This window comes from Nylanderia fulva, unplaced genomic scaffold, assembly GCF_048542155.1.
Source record: "Nylanderia fulva isolate GAGA-0341 unplaced genomic scaffold, ASM4854215v1 Scaffold11, whole genome shotgun sequence".
NCBI classification, from domain to species: Eukaryota; Metazoa; Arthropoda; class Insecta; order Hymenoptera; family Formicidae; genus Nylanderia; species Nylanderia fulva.
The window spans coordinates 5,449,808-5,475,879 of NW_028189302.1; the positions used below are offsets into that span (position 1 = coordinate 5,449,808).

The 26,072-nt window shown below is 30.9% G+C and overlaps 8 protein-coding genes and 1 long non-coding RNA gene across 9 annotated transcripts in view; 6 read left to right on the top strand and 3 right to left on the bottom strand.

Annotated features, from left to right (window-relative positions):
• LOC146724969 (uncharacterized) overlaps positions 1-5,937 on the top strand; it is a 154,975-nt gene extending 149,038 nt beyond the window's left edge. The window contains exon 4 of the long non-coding RNA XR_014925777.1: positions 5,887-5,937. This is a non-coding gene — a long non-coding RNA (uncharacterized LOC146724969). The remainder of the gene's footprint in view (positions 1-5,886) is intronic.
• LOC114936922 (odorant receptor 13a-like) lies at positions 27-3,911 on the top strand. Its single transcript, XM_029310271.2, has 9 exons — positions 27-612; positions 843-962; positions 1,108-1,225; positions 1,347-1,608; positions 1,827-1,949; positions 2,028-2,118; positions 2,290-2,429; positions 2,573-2,705; positions 2,786-3,911. The coding sequence occupies exons 1-9, from the start codon at positions 457-459 to the stop codon at positions 2,834-2,836; spliced, it is 1,194 nt and encodes a 397-aa protein (XP_029166104.1). The 5' UTR covers positions 27-456; the 3' UTR covers positions 2,837-3,911.
• Positions 3,913-5,295, top strand: LOC114936927 (uncharacterized). The gene is made up of 2 exons (XM_085487334.1): positions 3,913-4,643; positions 4,988-5,295. The coding sequence occupies exons 1-2, from the start codon at positions 4,378-4,380 to the stop codon at positions 5,118-5,120; spliced, it is 399 nt and encodes a 132-aa protein (XP_085343460.1). The 5' UTR covers positions 3,913-4,377; the 3' UTR covers positions 5,121-5,295.
• Positions 5,938-7,035: 1,098 nt separating the features above from the next.
• On the top strand, positions 7,036-10,012 carry LOC114936914 (uncharacterized). The gene is made up of 7 exons (XM_029310261.2): positions 7,036-7,727; positions 7,892-8,008; positions 8,154-8,271; positions 8,605-8,863; positions 8,950-9,072; positions 9,239-9,329; positions 9,905-10,012. The coding sequence occupies exons 1-7, from the start codon at positions 7,575-7,577 to the stop codon at positions 9,941-9,943; spliced, it is 900 nt and encodes a 299-aa protein (XP_029166094.1). The 5' UTR covers positions 7,036-7,574; the 3' UTR covers positions 9,944-10,012.
• A 1,223-nt stretch (positions 10,013-11,235) lies between these two features.
• LOC114936899 (uncharacterized) lies at positions 11,236-13,960 on the top strand. The gene is made up of 8 exons (XM_085487367.1): positions 11,236-11,671; positions 11,833-11,949; positions 12,059-12,176; positions 12,497-12,761; positions 12,848-12,970; positions 13,136-13,226; positions 13,424-13,560; positions 13,782-13,960. The coding sequence occupies exons 1-8, from the start codon at positions 11,519-11,521 to the stop codon at positions 13,921-13,923; spliced, it is 1,146 nt and encodes a 381-aa protein (XP_085343493.1). The 5' UTR covers positions 11,236-11,518; the 3' UTR covers positions 13,924-13,960.
• Positions 13,961-14,469: 509 nt separating this feature from the next.
• Positions 14,470-19,277, bottom strand: LOC114936918 (uncharacterized). The gene is made up of 9 exons (XM_085487286.1): positions 18,656-19,277; positions 18,186-18,305; positions 17,941-18,058; positions 17,500-17,761; positions 16,379-16,498; positions 15,917-16,007; positions 15,621-15,757; positions 15,268-15,400; positions 14,470-15,188 (listed from the first exon to the last, which is right to left on the bottom strand). The coding sequence occupies exons 1-9, from the start codon at positions 18,797-18,799 to the stop codon at positions 15,141-15,143; spliced, it is 1,173 nt and encodes a 390-aa protein (XP_085343412.1). The 5' UTR covers positions 18,800-19,277; the 3' UTR covers positions 14,470-15,140.
• Positions 19,278-19,339: 62 nt separating this feature from the next.
• On the bottom strand, positions 19,340-21,861 carry mus81 (mus81 structure-specific endonuclease subunit). Its single transcript, XM_029310268.2, has 6 exons — positions 21,571-21,861; positions 20,601-21,193; positions 20,313-20,526; positions 20,011-20,223; positions 19,804-19,917; positions 19,340-19,737 (listed from the first exon to the last, which is right to left on the bottom strand). Exons 2-6 carry the CDS (start codon positions 21,116-21,118, stop codon positions 19,495-19,497), a joined length of 1,302 nt encoding a protein of 433 aa, XP_029166101.2. The 5' UTR covers positions 21,119-21,193; positions 21,571-21,861; the 3' UTR covers positions 19,340-19,494.
• Ski6 (exosome complex component Ski6) lies at positions 21,677-23,306 on the top strand. The gene is made up of 3 exons (XM_029310263.2): positions 21,677-21,952; positions 22,517-22,810; positions 22,886-23,306. Exons 1-3 carry the CDS (start codon positions 21,779-21,781, stop codon positions 23,237-23,239), a joined length of 822 nt encoding a protein of 273 aa, XP_029166096.1. The 5' UTR covers positions 21,677-21,778; the 3' UTR covers positions 23,240-23,306.
• Mtpbeta (mitochondrial trifunctional protein beta subunit) lies at positions 23,174-25,967 on the bottom strand. Its single transcript, XM_029310253.2, has 7 exons — positions 25,712-25,967; positions 25,210-25,381; positions 24,705-25,080; positions 24,373-24,547; positions 23,977-24,257; positions 23,558-23,863; positions 23,174-23,471 (listed from the first exon to the last, which is right to left on the bottom strand). The coding sequence occupies exons 1-7, from the start codon at positions 25,761-25,763 to the stop codon at positions 23,427-23,429; spliced, it is 1,407 nt and encodes a 468-aa protein (XP_029166086.1). The 5' UTR covers positions 25,764-25,967; the 3' UTR covers positions 23,174-23,426.
• Positions 25,968-26,072: the final 105 nt, after the last annotated feature.

A 26,072-nucleotide genomic window follows, 5' to 3' on the forward strand; every position in this document is an offset into this window, starting at 1 on the left:
ACATCTTATCGGTAAAAAAATATACGAACTTATTGGTAACAAATATAAATTTTTTTACACAATTAAATTATATCACAATATTATATATTAATGATACATTTTGTGTATAACAATATATATTTCTTGATTTTCTGTTCACGATATGTTACTTCATTATATTTCACGAACACACAAACACTATCTTTCATTGCACATTGTACGGATAAACTTGCGAATCATTCAAACAACAGAATAAGCTATTACTGTGCTCTACTGTAAAAGAGTCTATTATCAAAGTATTACGATGAAAAGCAGCGATAAAGAGGGTTGCATTGTGCAAATAATTGCGCTCTATGCCATGATAACATAATTATAGCTGTGCACAAGGAATTGCTAATATTGTTCCCATGCGTCGCTTAGCGAGAATTTACAAGCTACTTTCGCGTTTGATATTTCGCGTTCTTAGTATTTCTGAAAATGGCTGAGGGAAAGGATATTTTGCAAAGTCGATATTATACGATTCCTAGATTCTATATGACTTTAGCAGGATTATGGCCGTATCATTCGATTCGCGATAGATATTTACATTTTGTGCCGACATTTACAGTCTGTTTTATTATTTTTATACCCCAGGTACATAATCAAATTTATATATACATATATATAATCTTTACAATAAATCAGGTACATTATCAAAATATATTAAAAATGATAATATTTTATTAAGTTTAACACAGTTTTTGTCTGAATACAATCATTTGTATATATGATTTTTTTTGTGCAAATATTGTAAAGCTAATTTCTACAAATATACTAACATTGCGTTACTATTAACATTTATTGCATTATTTTGTATAATATAGGTATTATATGTGCACATCGCTTTGACGGATCTCGATGATCTCTTTGAATGTATTCCAACCATGTTGATCACAATCATATTTAGTTTTAAATTAGCGAGCTTGATGGCAAATAGTAAGAAAGTAAGTAACGATAATTGACTCTCGCTAATCGCGCTTAAACTTGTCTTCTAATAAACTTTTGATATTTTATCGATTGATTTTTGATAAATAAATAACATCGATATCGTAAAACATTTTTGTTTCTTACGAAAATATATATTTGTAGATAAAAACCTGTCTTAAAACGGTACAGGATGATTGGTTGTCATTAAGTACGGATAACGAAAAGGCTATTCTGCAACGACAGGCTGCATATGGCCGATATCTGACAATATTTTACGCAGGTGCGTTAAGAGAACAAAAAGATAAAAATTTTGGTGGAAAATCTTTTCGGCCAGAGATAAAATTGTTTTCTTATCATTTAGTCGAATCTTTTCTAGCGTATTTCTCTGTACATTTCTATAGGTTTAATGCTGCTGACAGGATTTCTCTACATAATTAAGTCGGTCGTGTTGATACTGATAGAGGATTCCTCAAACTCTACCAAACTGGCCGTAACAAAATTACCATTTCGCGTGGAATACGGTCAAAAAATAGATCAATATTTCTATCTCATACTGGTCCATAATTATCTGACCGTGTGCTCTCACGTGACCGCCACAGTCGCGACTGATACCTTGTATTTTACCTTAATTCAGCATGCTTGCGGAATGTTTTCGGTTGTCGGGTAAGCTAATCATCGATCAAGAATGATGTTTCACGAATTCAGATAATTCGAACAAAAGTCGCGTGACTAACGTCATTGAAAGCACATTATTTCCCATTCGAGAGTTTTCGATCCTTCCGATTCAGCTTGAAAAATGAAATCGACGATTTTATAAAATTTTTTCCGAAATCTGAAAATATATAATTTTCCAAGAGTGTTACTATTTTAGCGGTTTGCAGACATTCGTTGGAACGTATCGGAAAAGATAGCGATGATAATTTCGATCTAAAGCCCGACAAGATCAGGGATGTTAATTATAACAAGGTTCTAGAGTGTCTACGCAAGCATCTACACGTGATAGAGTGTGTTAATGTTTTCAATAAAAATATACTATATAAGTGTAATTTTTTTTAATTACGTTAAATTTTGCGATTTAACAGATTCGCGGAAATGATCGAGTCCACATTCGCAAATATATTTCTAGTCAGCATTAGTTTAAATATGGTCGGTGGCAGCATATGCGGTATACAGGTGTGCATTATTTTTTTTTATATTTTACTATGAAAACTGTCTCAACACTACAAGAAAAAATTTTTGTTCAATTTGACACAGACAATTTACTTTAAAATTTTATTGGCGCACTTCTAACAAAATTAATGGTGTATGAAATGATTTTAAAATCTTTAAAAATTCTTTTTTTAGGTGTTGATGAATTTAAATAATGATGCGAAAGATATAATAGCACCTCTCGCTATCTACATTGCTCAACTCACTCATCTATTCTTACAATTTTGGCAGGCTCAATTTTTACTTGATTACAGCGTTCTTCCATACGAGTCAATGTAAGAAATTAATTCTTCTAAATTGAATTAAAAGCACGTGTATTTTTTTGGAACGCTATTTTTGTTCGGTTTTAAAGTACAGATATAGCAAATGTAAATGAATATTTTCCGTTTTTATCTTATCAATATATTTTATCTTACAGTTGCAAGGCAAATTGGTATTACACTTCGATGAGATGTAGAAAATTGCTACTTTTGATTATGAACAGAACGGTACTACCGTGTAGAATAACTGCTGGCAAAGTTGTGACTTTATCTATTGAAAGTTTTGGCGTAGTGAGTATATTTTCTTTATCTCTTACTTTACGGCTGTAATATATTTAAAATGATGATAACGAATCCATTTCTTTCCTAAGGTTCTGAAAACTTCGATGTCTTATTTCACGATGCTGCGTTCCTTTCATTAACAATTTTAATGCGAGGAATCTGATAAGAAAATTTTGAAAATCATATTTACAATGTATTATAATGATTTCATGCAGCGGTAGATGTAGAGTGTTTAATTGTTAAAAGTGTACCGAAAAAATATATAAAACATTTTAGACCAATTTACAAATTTACCTTTTATCGTCATCGTTATATTTGTCTTCAGTGACGGGATATAGAAAGTATGTCTGAAAATTACTCATCTAAAAACCAGTTAGTCTTTCATCACAGACATATTCACAGAAACACCATCAAATGTTAAAGAAGCAACATGAAGTTCATATGCATGCAGCAACTCTAAACTTCTTAAAATAAACAACTTTTTTGATCAGTTATAAATCTATAAAAAATAAGCAAAACGAATTTTTCATGACCCATTTATGCACACAACAGTAAAAATTAAAACTTGTTTAGCTAATTTGTTAGAGTCATCAATATTCTAAGGGATCGCGGCTTCGCCCAACTAGGCGTATAATCATTGTCGGAAGTTAATCTTTTTTCTTATGACAGCACTTTTTCATAAGAACAATTACCATTTAAAAGTTTAATTTGTGCAATTCGTTCGCGAACAGTATATCGACAAATGATTAGTTACTTTTAACAAAGCCGCGAGCAAAGACTGAATGAAAGACGGGAAGAGTGACACATGAGACAGGGTAGTTTTGCGGGGAAAATAATTGCGTATTAATTTCGTAATGGCGTAACTGTGTATGTCACAAGGGGACATGCATAATGCCGCGATACACAGAGAATTAATAATCATACCTCGCCAAGTGGCGTTCACAAGGAATCGTTGATAGTTCGTAGTCTTAGTTATTCTCGAAGATGACCGAGCGAAGAGACATTTGGCAAAGTCGTTGTTACACGATTCCCAGAGTATATATGAGCTTGATAGGAATATGGCCGTATCATACTTTTCGCGACAGATGCTTGCTTTTCGTACCGATGTTTGCGTTCTCCCTCACCATCCTTATACCTCAGGTACCTGCAAATTATCGATTTGGAAATTTAGAAGATTAATTACACATTATCTTTTCTTGTCATAATTTTACATAATACCAGTCATTTAAAAATAATTTAATATATATATATATATTAATTTTGACCTATAGTTAATGTATCTGCTAATTACCGCGGCGAATCTTGACGATGTATTCTCGTGTACCCCATCGATGTGGATCACCATAATATTTAGCTTCAAATTATGGAGTTTGATGATGAACAACAAGAAAGTATGTGATGATCGCGCTTGTGAATTCCATATAATAAATATAATAAAAGATAGTCGATGCCGCGGAAAATATACTTATATTTCTAGTTGAGGACTTGTCTTGAGACGATAGAAGACGATTGGTCGTCCCTAAATACGGATGCGGAAAGAGCTATTCTACGGCGACATAGCGCGCACGGACAGTATGTCACGATGACATACGGAGGTACGTCTTGAGAAGGACAGAACAATTTCGGGAATTTTCGGCAGAAAAATCTCTCTTTCGATCATATCGATTTCCATCCAGTCTTTATGCAGTTTCTGGGAATTCTTCTCATATTTAAGTCGCTCATCGTGATACTGTTGGAAGACACGTCCGAGGCGACAATAACTTCCCTTGCAGCGGAATCGAAGCTGCCGTTTCGCGTGGAATACGGCGAGAAATTCGGTCGATTCCTCTATCCGATGACGATACACTGTTACTTGGCCGTATTCGCTCATATCAGTATCACAATCGCGGTCGACACCTTCTATATTGCTCTAGTACGACACGCGTGCGGGATGTTCGCGATTGTTGGGTGAGGATAGATAAGCAAATCAAATAGAGATATTTGTTCTCTTAGGAATTAATTAAAAAATTCAGCGTTTGCTCTCCCTTTGAATGAACACTGAAATTTATTTGCATATTTAATATTTTATAAAGAATGAAAATAAAATAACAAGAAACAATAAAACAAAATAACAAAAAAGTAAATTATAAAAATTAAGAAAACAAATTTATGTAATTATGCTCCCTCCTCGAAAAAATCCTGTGGATGCCCATGCTAAACTGCTCGAGTTTTCGTCAAATTTCGAGCTGGTCTCGAATAGACTCGGTTTCGATCTTTGTCAGGGGGAGTGTTATCATTTGAGATTTTTCCAGAAACATCCTGGAACATATCGGCAAGGATAGCGACAGCAATTTTGAACTAAAACCCGACAAGACTAAGGATAGCAATTACAGCAAAGCTCTGGATTGCTTACGCAAACATCTGCATGTGATACAGTTGCGTTAACATTAATGTTTCTGGACGTGAATCTTATTATTATATACAATCGTATTTTTTTTTTTTTAATTACTTTTAATCGCGTTCAATTTCGCAGATTTGCGGAGCTGATCGAGTCCACGTTCTCGAACATTTTCCTAGTCAGTGTTTGTCTGAATATGATCAGTGGAAGTATGATCGGTATACAGGTATAGATATGTGTGTATATGTATATATTTATATATTATAAATTTTGCGATAAAATTTTTCGACGAAGAAGGTTTCAGTAGCTTATTAATCATTAATATGTACATATTTGACAAAAATACTTGACAAGAAAAATAATAGCTAATTCGACAGTCTTTATGAAAAATTGGAAATAGACAGTAGTCATACATATATTTTAGGTGATCCTGAATTTAAACGACGCGAAAGATATCGTAGGTCCTCTCGCTATCTATATCGCTCAACTTATTCATCTTTTCTTATAGTTTTGGCCGGCTCAATTTCTGTTAGATTATAGTATCGTTCCTTACCAATCAATGTAAGAATACACTTCTTCTCCTAATTTAGCTTATATTACGATAAAATTTATCATAAGATTGTATTATGATATATCAAAAAATATATAATTCTTTTATATCTTTATTTTTCTTTATACATTTATGATAAAATCTTGTTTTCATTTTTTAATCACAAATTACAGACACAATAACTGCGGGGCTACAAATTTTTCATTTTTATTACTTTTTTTACTTTTTTTCAGAATTGTCATTAATCTTATTTTGAATTGCAGTTGCAAATCAAATTGGTATTATACTTCGGGAAGATGTCGAAAACTTCTCTTCTTAATCATGAACAGAAGCGTGTTACCTTGTAAAATAACTGCTGGCAAGATTGTGTCTCTGTCCATCGAAAGCTTTGGCACGGTAAGCAAAATTATGTTAATATTTCCGGTTTTACTTTCAAAATATCTTATGACAAATATATTTTGCTAAAAAAAATTAATGATAATTTTATTCCTCCAAGGTTTTAAAAACATCGATGTCGTATTTCACAATGCTGCGCTCCTTCAATTAATTATAACGACATTATCTGTGCGAGCAGTTTGTTAAATTATAAAATTTACACATGAATTTATTGTAATAATTTCTTTATATGTTTATATTTTTTAATATTGTTTTTTGTTAATATTTGTCTTTATGTTACGGCGAGAGAAAAAATTGATAAGTCCTTGTAAAATTGCGAACGTTCGCAAAGAAAGTTATTGATAATCATAATTTCTTGGAAAACGATTAACATATATTTCTACAAGTTCAATTTCCACTTAATTACCACATTCGAATTTATCTGAGATATCTGAGACGTTATTCATTTTGTGAGTTACTATAAATGATTACACGCATATAACTTGCACTTTGATTTCTTCACCTCCTTTATTAATTCTTCTCTTATCGTAATTTATTCATATATCTAATGAACATATTGAAAAATAAATTAAAAAGTTTTATATATCCTGCTTTTTTAGATAAAACAAAATAAAAATGTATAGCGAATGTAAATTTAAATATTTTTAAAATTTTTCACTACTCGTTTTAATCAAATTAAGCTTGTATCTAATATTTATTTGCAGAACAAATTGTTATTATATTTATAACAGAGCAAATTGATATTACACTTTGAGAAGATGTCAAAATCTTTTCTTAATCATAAATGCAATAAAAGAAATAAATATATTAAATAAAACAGTGCTTACAAAAAATTCTTCAAATGTATATATCGACATCATTTGTGTGATTAAGTTTGTTAATAAAACTTTAAAATTTACACATAATTTTATATTATGGCAATTTTTGCTATCAATTTGGAATTAATTTAAAGCTACCGAGAATATATGATATATAAGTTTTAATTTAAGATATCATACCTTTCACCGCAAATTCACAATAGCTATCAGAGAATGCTTGTGTTTTCACAACTAACTATCTCCAAGAAGTAAGTATTTATTGTCCTTCACTTGGACATTTTACTTGGCCGTTTCACTTAGACATTCAGTTTGTTGAACAGGCTGTTGTATCCATTAACGCTATAGAGAAAGCGTTAATTATCGTTCTTAGGGAAGACGAGTCATCAGAAAATGCTTTTGTTGTCACGGCTGCCTATCCAGGTAGCAAATTTTCATAGTATAGTTACTTAGAAATTCAGTTTGTTAAAGACAGACCGTCGTATCCATTATCGCTATAGAGAAAGTGTTAATTATCGTTCTTACGGAAGAGGCGAGGCTTTAGACGTAATAATGAGTGGGTGGAGGAGGGAGAGACTATAGGGTCACACGCTATAGGAAACACTCTAATTATCGTAATGACAGAAGATATAGTCATACGTGTGATTATAGTCACACGTGTAACACTAAGAATTGTTAATGTTTCCGCTTCTCGGTGAATTGACAAAGAATCCTTATTCTTGCGCCTAGTAGTTCTGACGATGGATCCAAACAGCATTTTTCGAACTCGCTATTACTCATTTTCTAGGATATTAATGAAGTTCGTGGGAATATGGCCATATCATACGACGACCAGTAAGGTTCTGATCTTCGTGATACTGTTACCGTTGTCTATCACTACTGCTTATCCCCAGGTACCTCATTGCACCTCTAGTATATCGCACGTTCTTTCAAAGCAAGTGTTACACATAGAGAAGTTATATTAGAGATCAACTCATGTATAGAGGAATTGATGTACACATTTTCTTCATATTCCAATTTTGGTGATGTAATCCGCGATATCTATTTAAACGTTTAGGGACGATATCTGGTACAAACGACCAACATCAACGATTTATTCAAAGGGTTAACGTCCATGGTGCTCACTATAATAATCACCTATCAATTAGTGATCATGACGATGTATCATGCGAAAGTAAGTACATTGAGATTGCGTATGCGAATTTCTTGTGTAATTAATATCGTATTAATGTAATTAAGCATTTAATTAGGTATATAGTTTAATATTCGATATATAGTGTTATATAAGAAAGAAAAATATAGAGAATATATATTTATAGATAAAGGTCTGTTTTAAAAGAATAGAGGATGATTGGCTCTCACTGAAAACGGATATTGAGAAAACTATTTTACAACGGCACACTGAATACGGGCAATATCTGTCGAAAGTTTATGCGGGTATGTATTAAAATAGGATCACAGAAAGAATTCATGAAAGTACTGCAATTTATGTAATTGATAAAATTATATTTTTGAGGAAACGCTTTTATGCATTGTAGAAAAAAGATTTATATGTATACAAGCAGATGTTCAATATTAAATATAAAAATATCGAAATATGGAAGAAATTCAAAGAATCTTTGCATTTTTATATTTTTATTATATATCTATTCTCTTTAAAAAATAGAAAGAATGTAACCATTTATATTTAATTTATTGTATTAACTTTAATCACTTATTAGAGGTCCTCTCATTCGGATAATACATATTATTGTTTGTTCGATTTTATAGCTCTAATTACTTTTACACCAGTTAGTTACCTTCTTAAACCTGTCATAATGACGCTAATAGAAAGCGAGAACTCAACAACACCATCGTTGGCGAAATTGCCTTATTACGTTGACTATGGCGAGAAATGGAATGATCAGTTTGCTTTATTAATGCTCCACTGTTCTGTTGCTATAGTCATACATTCTATTATCATAGTCACGATTAATAGCTTCTATTATGCTGCGATCCAGCACGCTTGCGGAATGTTCGCGATTATTGGGTAAAGATATTCGACATCAAATAATGGCTCGATATTAAAAAATTGAAACAAGAGTATCTTGTGCCAACACTTGAACACGCTTCTAGACACATGCTGGAGAACATTGGCAAAAATAATGACGCCAATTTTCGTCTGGAAGTAAAAAGAATCGATGATGACAATTATGACATTGCACTGGACTGCCTACGTAGGCATCTTCATGTAGCAGAGTACATGTTAATCGCTTTAATCTTCTTTTCTCTTTCTCTCTCTTTCCCTCTTTCCATCTTCCTAATGGTTAATTATTAACTAAACAAATAATGTTTGCTCCAAATGAGTATTTTCCATGATTACTTGTAAATTACTTGTAACACATTGATATTTGTGATTTTGCAGATTTGCCGAACTGCTCGAGTCCTTATTTGCAAATATGTTTCTGTTCACTATTTATGCAGTGATACTTTCTAGCACTATATCCGGTATACAGGTATGAACAACGACATTTTTCTTTGCAGCAACAACAGGAATATGTCATAACTTAATTAAATCAATATCTGTTAAAAAAGGGGAAAAACAGTATTGTATTCAGCAATTTCGAGTATAATTTCATTGTAACATTGCATATACGAGTACATCCTCTAAAATCATTTAATCCTAATTGAATCAGAGACAAAATAAAATTCGATTTGATTAGTTAAATTTGTCTTCCAGATATTAATGAATTTACATACGACCGCTGTTGCATCACCTTTGTCTGTTTATATCGGGCAATTCATCCATCTCTTTCTACAATTTTGGCAGGCCCAATTTCTTTTGGATTCCAGCGATATTCCATATAAATCTATGTTAGAATTTCTACGAATTTCTTTAAATTATTTATTGTAAATCATTTCTAATCAATTTTTTTTTGTAATGCGCGAACAGTTACGCTATAATTTAGTATTTTTTGTTAAATTATCAGAAAATTCTCTTGTATTCTTTGCATTGCAAAGCATAACGCTTATAAATATCAGTTTTATTACTATTTATATTCAAAATAATATGAATCTTTTTGCATTATAGTTGCAAAGGAAAATGGTACTATACTTCTCGAAGATGTAGAAAGATCCTTCTTCTAATTTTGAACAGAACTATGACACCCTGCAAAATAACTGCTGGCAATCTCATGACCTTATCAATTGAAAATTACGGAGCGGTAAAGTAAAATTGTACATTTGTATTATAATTGTACAATTATTTATATACATAACACTTTGCAATTATGTTAAAGAATATATGTGAGAGACTAGTTATTTTTTAAAGGTTTTGAAAACATCGATGTCTTATTTTACGATGTTACGTTCCTTCCAGTGATGATGATTTATCATCTTCAAAAATAGTCAATGCTTAATAAACTTTTTTAATAAAATAACATTATACATAAAATTTTTCCTTTTTCTTGTTTTCTCGTCCTTCTAAAAATAAAAATTAGGTTGCCGATCAGACATAGTTCATAAATCATGTATTTATGAATATTCTAAAAATCACAGCTCAACAAATGACGCACCTCATATTATGTATTTTCTGATGTTAAATTCGATGGATGTAAATTTCGGAGACTATCCAAATTATCTATTAGTAATGCATCTCATGTTTTTACATCTTTATTTAACTATTTTGATATCTATTTGTATTATTTTTTATTTATTTTGTATTTTTTATTTATTTTCTACTGATTGTTTCAAAAGAAGCATAAAATTTTCAAAAGTAAAATTATTCGGTGCGTTTACTAGGAACCGTGAAAAACTGAAAATCAATTCATATTACTCTGTACTGATACGCACATATAACTTGCACTTGGATTCTTTCTCTCCTTTATTAATTCTTCTTTTATCGCAATTTGTTCATACATATTTCATGAACATATTGCAAAATAAATAAAAGTTTCACATATCCTGCTTTTTTGGATGACAAAATAAAAATGTATAATAAATGTATAATAAATTTTAATATTTTTTAGATTTATTATTTGTTATAATCCCTAATTATGTCTGTTAATATATTTGCAGAACAAATTGATATTATAGATATTATATAATAACAAAGCAAATTGATATTGCACTTTGAGAAGATGTCAAAATCATTTTCTCTCAATAATAAACAGAACGACGCTTTTACAGATGTCTTCGTTCACAATCTTTATACACTTCGATTATTTATCATCTGTGCGATGCAGCTTATTAATAAAATTTTAAAATTTATTATACATGATTTTATATCGTCACAGTTTTTGCCATCAATTTGAAATTAATTTAAAATTACCGAGAATATATGACAGGTAGATGTCATACCTTTCGTTGCAAATTCGCAATTGCCATCAGAAAACGCTTATTTCGCGACTATCCAAGGAGAAAATTTTCATAGTCGTCACTTAGAAATTCGGTTTGTTGAACAGACTGTCGTATCTATTATTGCTACAGGAAAAGTGTTAATTCGTTCTTAGGGAAGACTTTAGATAATGAGGGGAAGGAAATGAGGGAGAATACAGGGTTACACGCTATACAAAAATAATTACACTCTCATTATTATAATGACAAGAACTATAGTCATAGGGGTAACACAAAGAATTGTTAATGTTTCCGGACTTTTCGGTGAATTTACAAAGAATCATTGTTCGTGCGTCTAGTAGTTCCGACGATGGCACAAAAGGACTGTTGGCAAAGTCACTATTACGCATTTTCCAAGGTGTTTATGATATTGGCTGGAATATGGCCATATCATACAATCGGTATTAAGTGTCTGATCTTCGTGGCAGTATTTACGTTCTCCTTCAGTATTGTTGTACCCCAGGTACTCCTCATTGCACCTTTAGTATATGGCGTATGACGTTCAAATCGCTCTTGTTACACGTAAAGAAGTTATTAAAAATTATGTATAGAGAAAATTAATTGCACATTTTTTTTCATACCCCAATTTTGTCGATATAATCCGCGATATTTATTTAAACATAGACGCTATATCTATTACATGCGACCGACATCAACAACATATTCGAAGGTGTGCCGTCGTTGGTGATCACTCTACTAACCAGTTATCAAGTAGTGTATATGACGATATACAGTGAAAAAGTAGGTAGATTGAGATTGCATGCAAATTTAGTCGTGCGATTAACGTCGTATTTCACTTGATGTGGTTTTACATAAGAAAGAAAAACGTAGGAAATGTATATTTATATAGATAAGAACCTGTTTTAAGACAATGGAGGAGGACTGGCTTTCGCTGAACACGGAGACTGAAAAAACTATTTTACAACGGCATACTAAATACGGACAATATCTGACGAAAGTTTATGCGAGTATGTATTGGTAGAATCGGGAAAAAATCATAAAGATATTACAATTTATGTAACTGAAAAATTTACATTTTTGGGAAAATGCTTTTATGCTTTATGCATTTTTATACAGATGCTCATTAAATGTTATTAAATATAGAAATTTCGAAATATGAAAGAAACTCAAAAACTCTTTCCATTCTTATTTTTATTACATATCCACTCTTTTTAAAAAAGTTGAAAGAATGTAACAATTTGTATTTAATTTATTGTATTAACTTTAGTCATTTATATCATAGGCAATTCTCATTCTTTTAATATATGTTGCTTATATAAATTTATAGTAATCCTCTCTTTAACGCCATTGAGTTTCATTCTTAAACCTACCATACTGACGATAATGGAAAAAAGTATGGAGAACGTAACAATGCCACCATTGTCGAAATTGCCCTATCAACTTGAGTACAACGCGAAAATGGAGCAGCACTTTTATTTCTTAATGCTTCACAGTTCTCTAGCTGTATTGTCTCATTCCTTGATCGCTGTCGCTGTTGATAGCTTCTATTATGCTTTGGTCCAACATGCTTGCGGAATGTTCGAAATTATTGGGTAAGGATATTCAGAATCAAATGACGACTCGATATTGCAAAATTGAAACAAAAGTGTCTTGCTCCAACACTTGAACACGCTTCTAGACACATGCTGGAGAACATTGGCAAAAATAATGACGCCAATTTTCGTCTAGAGGTACAAAGAATCGATGATAACAATTATGACGCCGCACTGGACTGCCTACGTAGGCATCTTCATGTAGCAGAGTACATGTTAATCGCTTAATCTTCTTTTCTCTTTCTCTCTCTTTCCCTCTTTCCATCTTCCTAATGGTTAATCATTAATTAAACAAATAATGTTTGCTCCAAATGAGAATTTTTCATTATTACTTGTAAATTACTTGTAACACATTGAGATTCGTGATTTTGCAGATTTGTCGAACAGATCGAGTTCTTATTTGCAAATCTGTTTCTGGTCTGTCTTTATTCAATGATACTTTCTAGCACTATATCCGGTATACAGGTATGACTTGACCTTTATCTTTGCAGCAACAAAAAGAACATATCAACAGCTGTTAAAAAAAGAAAAAGACAGTATTTCAAATAATCACATAATTTCATTATAACATTGCATATATGTCTTCTAAAATCAATTAACCTTAATTAAAATCGAAGACAAAAGAACTTTGATTTTTCTGAAAACTTAAATTTGTCTTCCAGGTGATGATGAATTTAGACAATGGAGACAGTATTGTAGCACCTGTGTCTCTCTATTTTGCACAATTCTTCCATCTCTATCTACAATTCTGGCAGGCTCAATTTCTATTGGATTACAGCGATATTCCGTATAAGTCTATGTTAGAATTTCTTCGAATTTCTTTGAATGCGTTTATCGTCAATTATTTTTAATTCATATTTTTTCGTAAGGCGCGAACACTTACGTCATGATTCAGTATTTTTTGTTAAATTATCAGAAAATCCTCTTGTGTCCTTCATTGCGAAGCATAACGCTTATAAATATAAGTTTTATTGCTAGTTTTTATATCTAAAATAATATGAATCTCATTTTGCATTATAGTTGCAAAGGAAGATGGTACTATACTTCTCGAAGATGTAGAAAGATCTTTCTTCTAATTTTAGGCAGAACTATGTCGCCCTGCAAAATAACTGCTGGCAACATCATGACCTTATCAATTGAAAATTTTGGAACGGTAAAGTAAAATTGTACATTTGTATATATTGTACAATTAGTTATATACATAACATTTTGTAATTATGTTAAAGAATATATGACGAGAAGTTTGATATTTTTTAAAGGTTTTGAAAACATCGATGTCTTATTTTACGGTACTACGTTCTTTCCAGAATTAATGTTATCATGTTGAGAGAAATAGTCGTTAATTATAATTATTTTTAATATAATGTTATTACACATAAAATTTCTTTTTATATTTTTTCTCATTGTCTTCCTAAAAATGAAAATCAGACTGACGATGAGACATCCATAAATCATGTGTTTATGCATATTTTAAAATTCACAGTTCAACAATAATATATCTCATATGTGATGTTAAAGTCGATGGATTTGATTTTTGAAAACTATAAATTATGCTGTTAATCTGTATCAACTATCTTATTTTTTCATGTCCATTTGCTATATCTATTTATTTATTTTTTTACTTTTGATTGTGTCAAAAGAAACAAAATTTTCGTAAGTTAAATTATCCAATGCATTTACTAAGAATCGTCTCTGAAAATTTATTTATATACATGATACTGATTAAAAAGAGAATAGGTCTTTGGAGAGAAAAATAATAAGAAATTACATAAATGTGGACACGAAAGGAAAGACAGGCAAGTAAAAAGTATATATAAGTCCACTTGTCTTTTATGCATGTAATATTTTTCTCTTTATGTTGCATTGATGTACTGCTTCTCTCTTTTTCTTTCCCTTTCTGTTCAGAATTTAAAAAAATGGTAAGTCATATTTTTGTGTTCATTTACGTTACATTTACACTTCGAGGTTTTTAATGCTATTTATATCTTGGAGAATAGTTTTGTGTGCTGAGGGAAACGCGAAACAATTTCATGGATCGATCGTCCGAAACAAAGATGCATGAAGAAATAGCTTGTGATTATGACTTGTAATTTGTATAACACACACAATGCGTGAAATTGTGTAAGTATATTATTATGTACAGGGAAAAAGGAATTGGAGAGAAAGAGGGTTCTTGCATATTACCAGCTATTTTCGCAATCTTTCGGATATGTATTCGAATAAAAAATATGGGAATAGAACGATTATACTCTCTTTCTCTCTGGACTCAAAATGTAAAAAAGTGTATTGTGATCAATTTCATATATATATATATATCGAATACATAGATAAAACGCTGGCTATATTTCCAAACTATTTATAAACTATTTATTGTTTGCTTCATATATGGTTCAGCAGCATGCAAACCGATATGCCCGATTGTATGATCTTAAAATGAAAGTCGCAGCGATATTATCGAGAAAGAGGAGAGCATTTTATAATCGTGATTATCACCGGTATTGCTTACCGTCGAGAAAGCTTCTAAACTCAGAGGATATACATTGTACGAATTAATGGAAACTGTTCGTATACACCTTATCATAACGAATAACATAATCTTTTGCTTCCAAAGGGGCATATTATGCCACTTTCCGCAATATCTAGAGATTTACGTCGATTAAAGCGTATATTTTAAAATATAGTTATATATGTATATATTTTTATTTTATTTTATATATATATAATATATGATAAAAATATAGATAATAAATGATAAAAAATCACACCTGTCAGCAAGGACAAAATGTGCATGTACATATCGATCGATAATCGATATATCGATATTATACGAAATATACGTACGCGTTTCGCGATACTCACATCTTCGTGAACAACTGTGTGCTCGTGTCAATTATATGCTGACCCATATAGCTAAATATAAGTAGATAAAATAATTGTCCGCCGATGAAAGCTATAGATCTAATAGATCGATCCGAAAATCCGGAGTATTTAAATTTCTAAACAACAATATATTTGGCTACGCTGATTTATCTTTTAACTCCTTCTCTCTTCTCTCTTTCTCCTTTTTCTCATTAAGTTAACTTCGTTGAATTTATCGTCAATCTTACTTATGCACGGAGAAAATTATAGTTTAATCAATTTAGCAAAACACTCACTTGTACCAGCGTCAGGCCTATCAAGATCATGAAGAACAAATATTCAGTGATGAGGCTCCTGCTGTAGCTCGATTGAATAATGTCCACAAACCTTGATAAAAATCATGATGGATTAATAAAACGTGATCATTGTACTCATTAACTATAGTATAATGTACACGAAGAGAATTTTCTCTTAGAATTTACTCTGAAAATTATGATAATCATGGGAGAATGTGATATATTTGAAGAATTTTAGCTCTAATTTAAATATTTACCACAATAAAAAATATTAAAATTAATTGAACATATTTTATATCTTATTGTGGTATTAATATTTTTAGTGTGGTTTAAATATTCATCAAAAAAACTCTTATAAAATTCGTCCAATATTATATTTCTTATCCCGTGATTGCCATTACTTTCAAGGTAAAATTTAAGAGAAAATTCTCTCTGTGAACAGTACTGTCAAAAGATACTAACTGTAAAACGTTGCGATGATCCTCGACAAAGAGAACGATGCTTCTGTAATCTTTTTCAGTTCTACGGATAGATCGTCCGATCTTGGGGGAACTTTCGCTAAATAATCGCTCTGCACGATATCTATGTAAATGCATACAAGAATACATATATTATCGATACGTATCTCCAAATCCAATGCAAAATGATATTTAAAGTGATTATACGAGGTGCAGTTGGAAAACACAGTTGTTTTCTCATTAAAAATGGTCTCTGTTAAAATTTTTGTGTTAAATATTTAACACATTCATGTATTAATTTAGCATATTGCTGTTGTGTTAATTAAACTCAAATATTAAATTATTAAAATAACTGAAAAAAATGGAAAAATAACACAATGTGCATCTATATTTTTAATATTTCACACAATAAATATGTTCCGTATTATTTGTGATACGATTTATCTGTTAAAATTTACAGAAAACAAATGTTGATTTTATTTTATAATATAAGTGGGTATAAAATGTAAAATCAACATTTTTTAAAATTAATTTTTACCTTAAAACTATGTTAATTTTACACAAAATTTATTTTAAGTTTACTTAAAGTTTGTATTTATTTTATGTTAAAATATTAACATAATATTCGTGTCACTATTTAAAATATTATGTTAAATTAACACAAAAATTTCTGTGGACGGTTTGGGACATGTGATATTTATTAAATAATTTAACACAAATTTTTCAACTGTGTAGACTGATTAACTCATTTTTAGATTGAACCCATTATATATTTTTTCAGTATGTTTTCTGTATTTAATTGCTATGCTTTCTTGTGCAACGCGTTAATGCAACTATATGCATATAAATATTTCGATATATATATTTTATGCTAAAGTATTACTATGATATATTATAAATTGTGGTGCTATTTTAATATACATTTTCAGACATTTGATGAATATGTGATTATAATAGTACACAAACGTCCACATACAGTGCTTATACTTCTTATATAATTAATATAAAAATAATATAAAAACTAGCGCCCGAAAGTTAAGCACAAATCTTATTAAATATTAAGCAATGTAAATATAAAAAAAATTAATTTTAAACACTAAAAATGCATAGAGGAAAGCGCAGTACCCTAATATGGTAAATAATCCACTTGCATGTTGCGTGTAAATAATAAACATGATCACGTTGGCAAGAACTATTTCCATAAGTAATATTATCATAAAATATATTTGAATTCGGATAAAATAAAAGTATTTATCTTCATCGATGAAGAAATCGACGGAAATCGGATGTTCGCGCGAACGTGTCTCGTTCAATGGTAGAAATACATCAAGAATTTGCGGGAGCATTGTGAAAAAGATATACGTACTTGTAGCTATGGCTACATAAACTGTAAAAAAATCAATTGAAATTAATCAATTAACTATACCAACAAAAAATTCAGAAAATAATCTTTCAAATAAAATATCACTGACATCAACGATATTAAAGATAAAATATTAATCTCTTATTGTGAATATTATGATTCATTTGCACGTTTTGCAATATTGAGACCACAATTTCACTTACTAATAAACAATATCGTGATTATTCTTGCGTTCACGGCATATTTTTGCATGATTTTAATTTCATCCTGAGACGTGACACGTTCCCAATCGGCTTTAATATGGTCGAGTAAAATTCTCAACTGCAAATTAAAATGCTTAATTCTGTTCGCAAATTATACATCATAGCGAAAAAAAACGATATATTATTTATTATATCACATTTAATCAATTCCATAAAGAAACATATTCAAATAAAATATTTCTTACTTTGTGATTGATCAATATACGATCAAAGAATTGCAGTGATATACCAATACTAGTAATAAGAATGAGCGAACAATCGAGTGTAAAATCCACAGTCATTTCCGACATATATATCTTAGCTATCTAGAAAAACATCTATTATTTACGCGTTCTTTATTTCATAAAAATGCCATTGAGGCAAAATTGATGACTATCAATTATAATATGTATTTAATATATATTTATTTATGAATATATAATATATATTTTATATATATATGTATATATATATATATTTATAATAATATATATATATATATATATATATATAAATATTTATTATATATATTTAATATATATAATATATACTTATGAATATATATTTATGAATAAAGCTATAAGATGTGAATCAAATACAAATTAATGAAATTTAATAAAAGTTTCAAAACATGCATGGGGAGCAAAAAAGACGTGATAGATTTATATTAAGGTACCTGACCGATTATACCCCAGATCATGCAAAAAGTTACGAGCACTCGATGGATCCAAGCGTTCGTCGCTCTTTGATAAGGCCATAGTCCGACTATGGACGACACCAGGCGTTGCAACTTGTAATACCGATCCAGGGAGAATTCCATTTACTTCGAAGATCCAACGACGACTGAGAAAAGTCTGGGACGCGCGAAAGAAGCATATCATAATCGCGTCTCCCTCTCTATTCGTTCCTATATTTCACGCGAAAAAATTCTCTTATTTTCCCCCAACGTAAAGGGGAATAAGTGTTGCAAATTACCCTCCTATTTGCCGAACGTGTATTTACACTTTCCATACGCAATTCTATTAAATTGCTAATAGCATCGATCCGTCTCTTCGAGTATTATAACTATAAGAAAAGCACAGACGAGTGCAAGCTAATGTGACGCAATTTTCTTTTTTTTTTTTATTCCAGAAATAAGAAAAAGAGTAAACGAATTTTGTAGTTAACTTTCAGCTATTTTCTAGACTTTTCTCCGTCTGAAAATATCTCTCTATTTCTTAAATGACATTGTGACGTGGTACAAGGATATTATTTTTATGGAAGATAATGTGTATGAGTATAGGATCAGCATGTATATGGAACATCCTACTTATTTGTAAAAATAGAGAGATATATAAAAATAATTTCTTTCTCTCACGTGTGTATTCTAATTGTTTTATTGCGATAATTTTATAAAAAAGATCATTCTTACTGAATATTTAAAAAGGATGTATTTTCGCCTGCTGTATACACGAAAATTGAGTATTATTTACAGGCGGAGGGTATATACAATATCCAGGTGTATATCTTTGTTAGTCAACTTAGCTCGTTCATCGTGTAAAGCTGATAAACGGCCTTACTGATAGTAGGCCCGAGCTGTCGTTTTTTGTTTCCTAGTTGAATGTTCGTCAATAATTGCTCGCCGTTATCAGAATTGTCCAAAGCTCTGATCAAAATCTGTGGCGAGGGGTAATGTTCTACAACTGCTGTCGCTTTGTCTATAGACATGCCTTTCAATTGTAATAATTGACGAATAAACATCTCACCTACTTTAAATTTCTAAAAAGAGAATATCAATAAATCATGTTTTTTACACGAATTATTTTGAAAATCTTTAATACTTACTCTCTGTTTAGAAGACGCCTGATTGAATTCTTTGTACTCTAAAAGTCGTTGTATTGTGCTACCTGCATCATTAGTCTGAAGATGTTCTTTCTTACATCCAACAAGTTTTTTATCCTAAGTAAAATAATCATAATTTTATTATAACGTATATTGATATATATTTTACACAACATTTATATATATATACACACACTATTACTTACACACCTTGTAAATTTTAATTAGAATCTTTGTCACATGTGATAAATACGACATAGAATCTTTATGATTTCTTGTATACTTTACAGTAAAACCATCTTGTATTAGACAGTTTACAGAAGCCTGTAACAGTGATGGAAGTGGTATTGAAAATCGAGAATTCTTGTCAATACTCTCCACTATGTACATGAGATTCTCAATACCGGATTGCTTCAATCGAAACTGAAACATGGAATAAAAGAATTGACGATTAATTGACAATTAAAATATGCAGAAATAAGGATAAAAAGATAATTATATTCTTAAAATACCTTTTGTTCATGAAATCTACCATCTGTTATACTGGCACTTAAATCATCCATCCGTTTTCTTTCTATTATATAAGGTATAATCAATTCATCATTAGTTTTTCTACATCTCGCAATCCATGCAAAATCGCCAATTTTCAAACGACGCACTTCAAACAATACACCAAACTGTGTCAATTCCTTGAGAGTGGCATCGTATTGCGGCTTAGTTTTTCCACTGAAATACATATCTTATAAAACCAAAAACTCTTTATAAGCAACGCTGTAAGTTACCATACCATAAATACTCACCCACAAGTTTCTTGGGTGTCCACCAATAATATAATATCAAAAGTATTAGGTTCTAAACAAATATGCTTTTCCTGCGATCCAATTTCATTTACATTTACCAATTTCTTCGCTGCATTCCGTTTAGCGTTCTTATTGTTAGCTTGTCTGACTACTTTTACTGTTTTCTCCTGTGTGTCATCAACTTTGTCATCCACAGGCTGCTCCTTACACCCGGCAATATAATCCGAGTTAGTGGTGGCTTCAGAAAAGTGAGCGTCAGCTATTTTCGCGGATTCGCGCCTTCGTTGCTCTTCCAATTTTTTGTCCAGCATCGAACACAATTTCGTGCCGAAATGCTGCAGGATTATACATTCTTTACCGGACTCCAGCGGAAGCGGGTACCGCTTCAGCGAATCCAACGCCTTCGTAAACTGATTGCCCAAGTTGGCGTTTCGGAGCATCGCATCGTTCCTCCATTCTTCCAACCAGATCTCGAACAGACGATTCGGCCTGTCCGGCACGATCTTGATCCTCTTCATGCTCCGATATGCAAATTGAACGAGTCGAGAGTCTCATATTTGTTTATCAATAACGACATCGAATCAATTGTTTACCTGAGAACATAATTATATTACTATAAGAACATGATATGTCCACAATAATCAACATACAATATGTATTATGATAATATTATATTAATATTATTATTATTATTATTAATATTATTATTATTATATTATTAATATTATTATTATTGTTATTATTATTATGATATTAATATTATAATTATTATGATCATTAATATTTTTATATTATTTGATATGATATATCAGAATATCATAATTATTGTCATATTATTATTATTATATTATTCACATATAGATCTCTTAATGTATCGATTATCGCCTTTTTTTTTTAATGAAAAATATATTATTGTTTAAACACGTGTGTCGTACATACATCATATCGGAAAAAATTAATTAATTCTTACAGTTTATTTCTTCTTCTGGATCGAACGAGGTTATATTTTTCTTCGCGCGTGGCCATATTCAATTTATCGATATATCGATATATCAATATATCGAATGCGCGATACGTTCGATATCGTTTGTAAATAAATGGAAGTGTGACATGTGTACCTTTAAATTCTAGGTTAGATATAACTTTTATCCATAGCGTTAATTAAAATAAAAGGAAAGATGACAGATCGCAATCAGGAGGACAATGAAGGTGGATTGCGCGCTGACGGTAGAAGAGCGTTAGAACTGAGGCAAATCCGTATGCGAATGGGAGTGTTTGGACAAGCGGACGGCAGCGCGTACATAGAGCATGGCAACACGAAAGTTTTAGCCGCAGTATACGGTCCTCATCAGGTTTGAATTACTCTAAAATATCTATAATTGTATTTGGAAGAAGCACATTAATTATATTAAACTATGACATCTCAACTAACAAGCTTATGAACACTCAAATACTGCGTTGTAAAAGAATTGTATCAATATGACAAGTAGTTTATATATATATATATATTTATAGCAGTTTATATATATATATATTTATAATAGTTTATATATATATATATAAACTACTTGTCATACTGATACAATTCTTTTACAACGCAGTACCTAAGTGTTTATATGCTTGTTAATTGAGATGTCATACAGTTTAATATAATTAATGTGCTTCTTCCAAATACAATTTTATATATATATATATATATTTAAAAAATTATAAAAATAGAGAAGGAAAGAGGAGCACAGTATATATATATATATATATATATATATATATATATATACAATATATTCTCTAATTTTATAATTTTTTTTTCTCTTTAATGATATAAAACACGAATATGATTCAGAATAGTTTTACATATATATAACATTACCTTAAACTGCAGTGTAATATCTGTATAGTTCCATTATATATTTTAGCCAAAAAGCAGTTCGTCAAGGAATAGTACAAAAGCTCTTATAAATTGCCAGTATAGTATGGCTGTATTTAGTTTTACCTCTGGAGAACGGAAGCGAAGACCCAGGGGAGATTGGAAGTCTCAAGAGAGATCGGCTCAGTTACGCCATGCGATGGAAGCCATAATACACTTGGAGTTATATCCACGTTCTCAAATTGATATCTTTGTAGAAGTTTTACAAGTCGATGGTAGTGATTACTGCGCATCTGTGAATGTATCGACGCTTGCGTTGATCGACGCTGGAATTCCGATTAAGGTTTATATCTAAAAGAAGAATATGTATATTCCTCTTTTTATACATATTATTTACAAAATAAATTTCTTATTACAGAATTATGCTATAGGCTGTACTGTATCTCTCATTAACAAACTGACAACAGAAGAAGAAGATAAGATGTTAGCAGCAGGCGTATTAGACGCGAACTATGTAGAAGAATGTTCACCAGGAGTTACCTTGTCTGTTGTCGCATTACTAGACACAAATAACGAAATTGAAGCAGATGGGAGTGGTTTGATAGTAGTGGCACATGGAGCAGGACAGAGATTACATTTGTCACGTTTGGAAGTGCTCAAACAACGCGCCTTACAAGGTTGTCAAGATATAAAGGAAATACTGGACGGTGGTGTGAAGCATCATCTAACTGCGAATCTATTGCCTTCTTTTCTACATAACTCTCTCGAGTAGCAAGAAAGAAGCAATATATTTCACACAGCTGTAATGCATTTTATAATTAAATATCTTGTACAATTTATTAGAAAATTTTTTCTTGTAAGATCTATAACAAATACCAGATGATTATTTATATATTCTCTCCAGTAGAAAAATATTTCTTTATAAATTTTTTTTAATAAATTTCATTCTAAAACCTAAATTAAACTGTAGCTCCGGGATATCTTTCCATAATCATACCAACTCCCTATAAAATACAATATTAACAGATATATATAAAGTAAACAATTTTATAATGAAAAAAATTATATTATGTATAAACATTTAATTTACCTGTCCACCAGCAGCACAGGCTGCAATGAGTCCGAATTGTTGATCCTCTTTGATAAGTCGGTTAGCAGTATGAGTTGCTAATCGTACTCCCGTAGCAGCGAACGGATGACCAATCGACAAGGATCCGCCCCAAGCATTCCATTTATTCATATCAGGTATTCCGACTTTTGAACTCCTATTCAAATACTTTTGCGCGAACAAATCTGAATCTAACGCTTTCAAATTAGCACAAATTTGTCCGGCGAATGCTTCATGTATCTCCCACACTCCTATATCTTTTAGATTTAATTTTGCTTTATCCAAGACCTGTAATTTATTTACATTTTTTTATTTTACATAATTTAATTTTCTGTGTAACAACTTTGTTATATGTATACATATATTTATTATAAATTAGCAAATTAATAAGGATTGTATACCTTTGGTATTGCATATGTTGGTCCCAGAAGTAATTGATCAACCGGATCTTGAGATACATAAATGAAGCTTCGCAAGTATGCCTTGGGTTTTAAACCAAGTTGAAGAGCTCTGTCCTCACTCATTATTAAAGCCGCAGATGCACCGTCGGTTAAGAAAGACGCGTTGGCTGCAGTGACGGTTCCATAAGGTTTAACGAATGCAGGTTTCAGCTTTGCTAACTGTTCTTCTGTAGATACGCGAATACCATTGTCTTTGTCAACAACTGCAGTAACATTCGGTACTGCAAAAAAATTAAATTGTGAGATAAAAAATATATATATTTATAATATTTTATATATATATATATATAATATATATAATATTGAAACAATTAAATGGGAGAAACTTCAATGTACCTTTATAAGGCGCTACATCCGACAAATGTCCTTGTTGTTGAGCTCGCGCAGCTAAAGTATGAGAACGCAATGCGTAATCATCTTGATCCTTGCGTGTCACGCCGAACGCTGCAGCTAAACGATCTCCACTATGGCCCATAGTTTCACCAGTTGAAAACTCTGCCACTGCCGGTAGCTATATAGAAATAAATCGTTGTAAAAGAGACATTCATAAAACGAGAAAAATTACATTATTTTTATATCAAGTATTACATTCTTATTATAACAATTTAAAACACAACATTTATATCTTGCGTTTTCTTCTATTTTGAGAAAAAATCATGGCAACTTACATCTGGTACGAAATAAGATGGTCTAATATTGGCCAAAAGAGCCAATCTGTTCCCTAAAGTTTTGGCCTTGTTGGCTTGCAGCATTAAAGATCTCATGCGTCGACTGTGGCGGATTGGAATATCAGACATAAATTCGACTCCACCCGCTATAATTGCATCGTAAACACCACAAGCAATTAAACCCATGCCAGTAGTGATAGCCTGGTTACTGCTGATACACGCCATTGTTACTGTATGCGCAGGAGTATGATCACTGTATCCCGCAGCCAGAGCAGCTTCTCTTCCAATGTTAGAAGTTCGCACTTCCTGCATTACTGTACCATACACTATATAATCGATTATTTCTTTTGGGAACCCAATTTTCTGTTGTAAGCTCCTAAAGCAAATAATAATTTCTATTACTTTTACTATTAAAATAAATATTATTAATAAAAAATAGAGTACTAGTATAAAATTCTCTCTTGAAGACATAATTTATTGATATATCGAGTTAATTTTAACTTACACCAATGAATGTCTTGCAAGATCGTATGCCAGAAGATTCTTGTATTGAGTTCCAGATTGTAAAAATGGAGTCCGTACTCCATCAACAAATACAATATTTTTTGAGCCATTGTTGCTTTTTGTAGAATAAGCTTTGTTCATAAAAATTCCAGAATAACGAGTAAGAGTTTCTCCTACAAAAATCAATTAAAAATCTTAATAATATACTGAATCAATAATACATTAAAACATTACATTAAATCAAACATATATTAATTTAAATTTGCCAGATCTATTGTAAATATTACATGATGTAATAAGCTGTAGAAATGCATGACAATAAATATATAATAAATATAAAAAAATATTGTATAATTATGTGTTAAAAAATTGTTATTTGAATTATAAATATATTTATAGTATCTACTCTCTCATGGACTTTGTACTAATCATATGATCTGCGTTTTAAGATTCAAATTAATTATATTTAGTAAATGTACAAAATATAAAATAACTTTCTGTACCATAATTAATTCCTTGTTTTGCCAACACACAGTTTTTCAGAAGAGGAAACATCTTGTAAGAATGATATTGACACTTCTCTTACTTCAAACTTAATATGTCAGTATTGGTCAGCCAACATATCCCGGAGCAAAATAAGCAGTCAGAAGATTGGACTTTAACCTGTGATGTATGTATATAAAATGTGATGAATGTGTGATATTATTTATGTATTGAGTATTGAATATCTTCTTCTCTCCACACTTGTTTCAGACTATTTAATTTACAAAATGGTACTACTTCATCTCGAATTTCATTGGTCATAGACTAGGAACTTTTAAGAACTTCTCATATTTTGTGTTTATCTATCTTCATATTTATCAA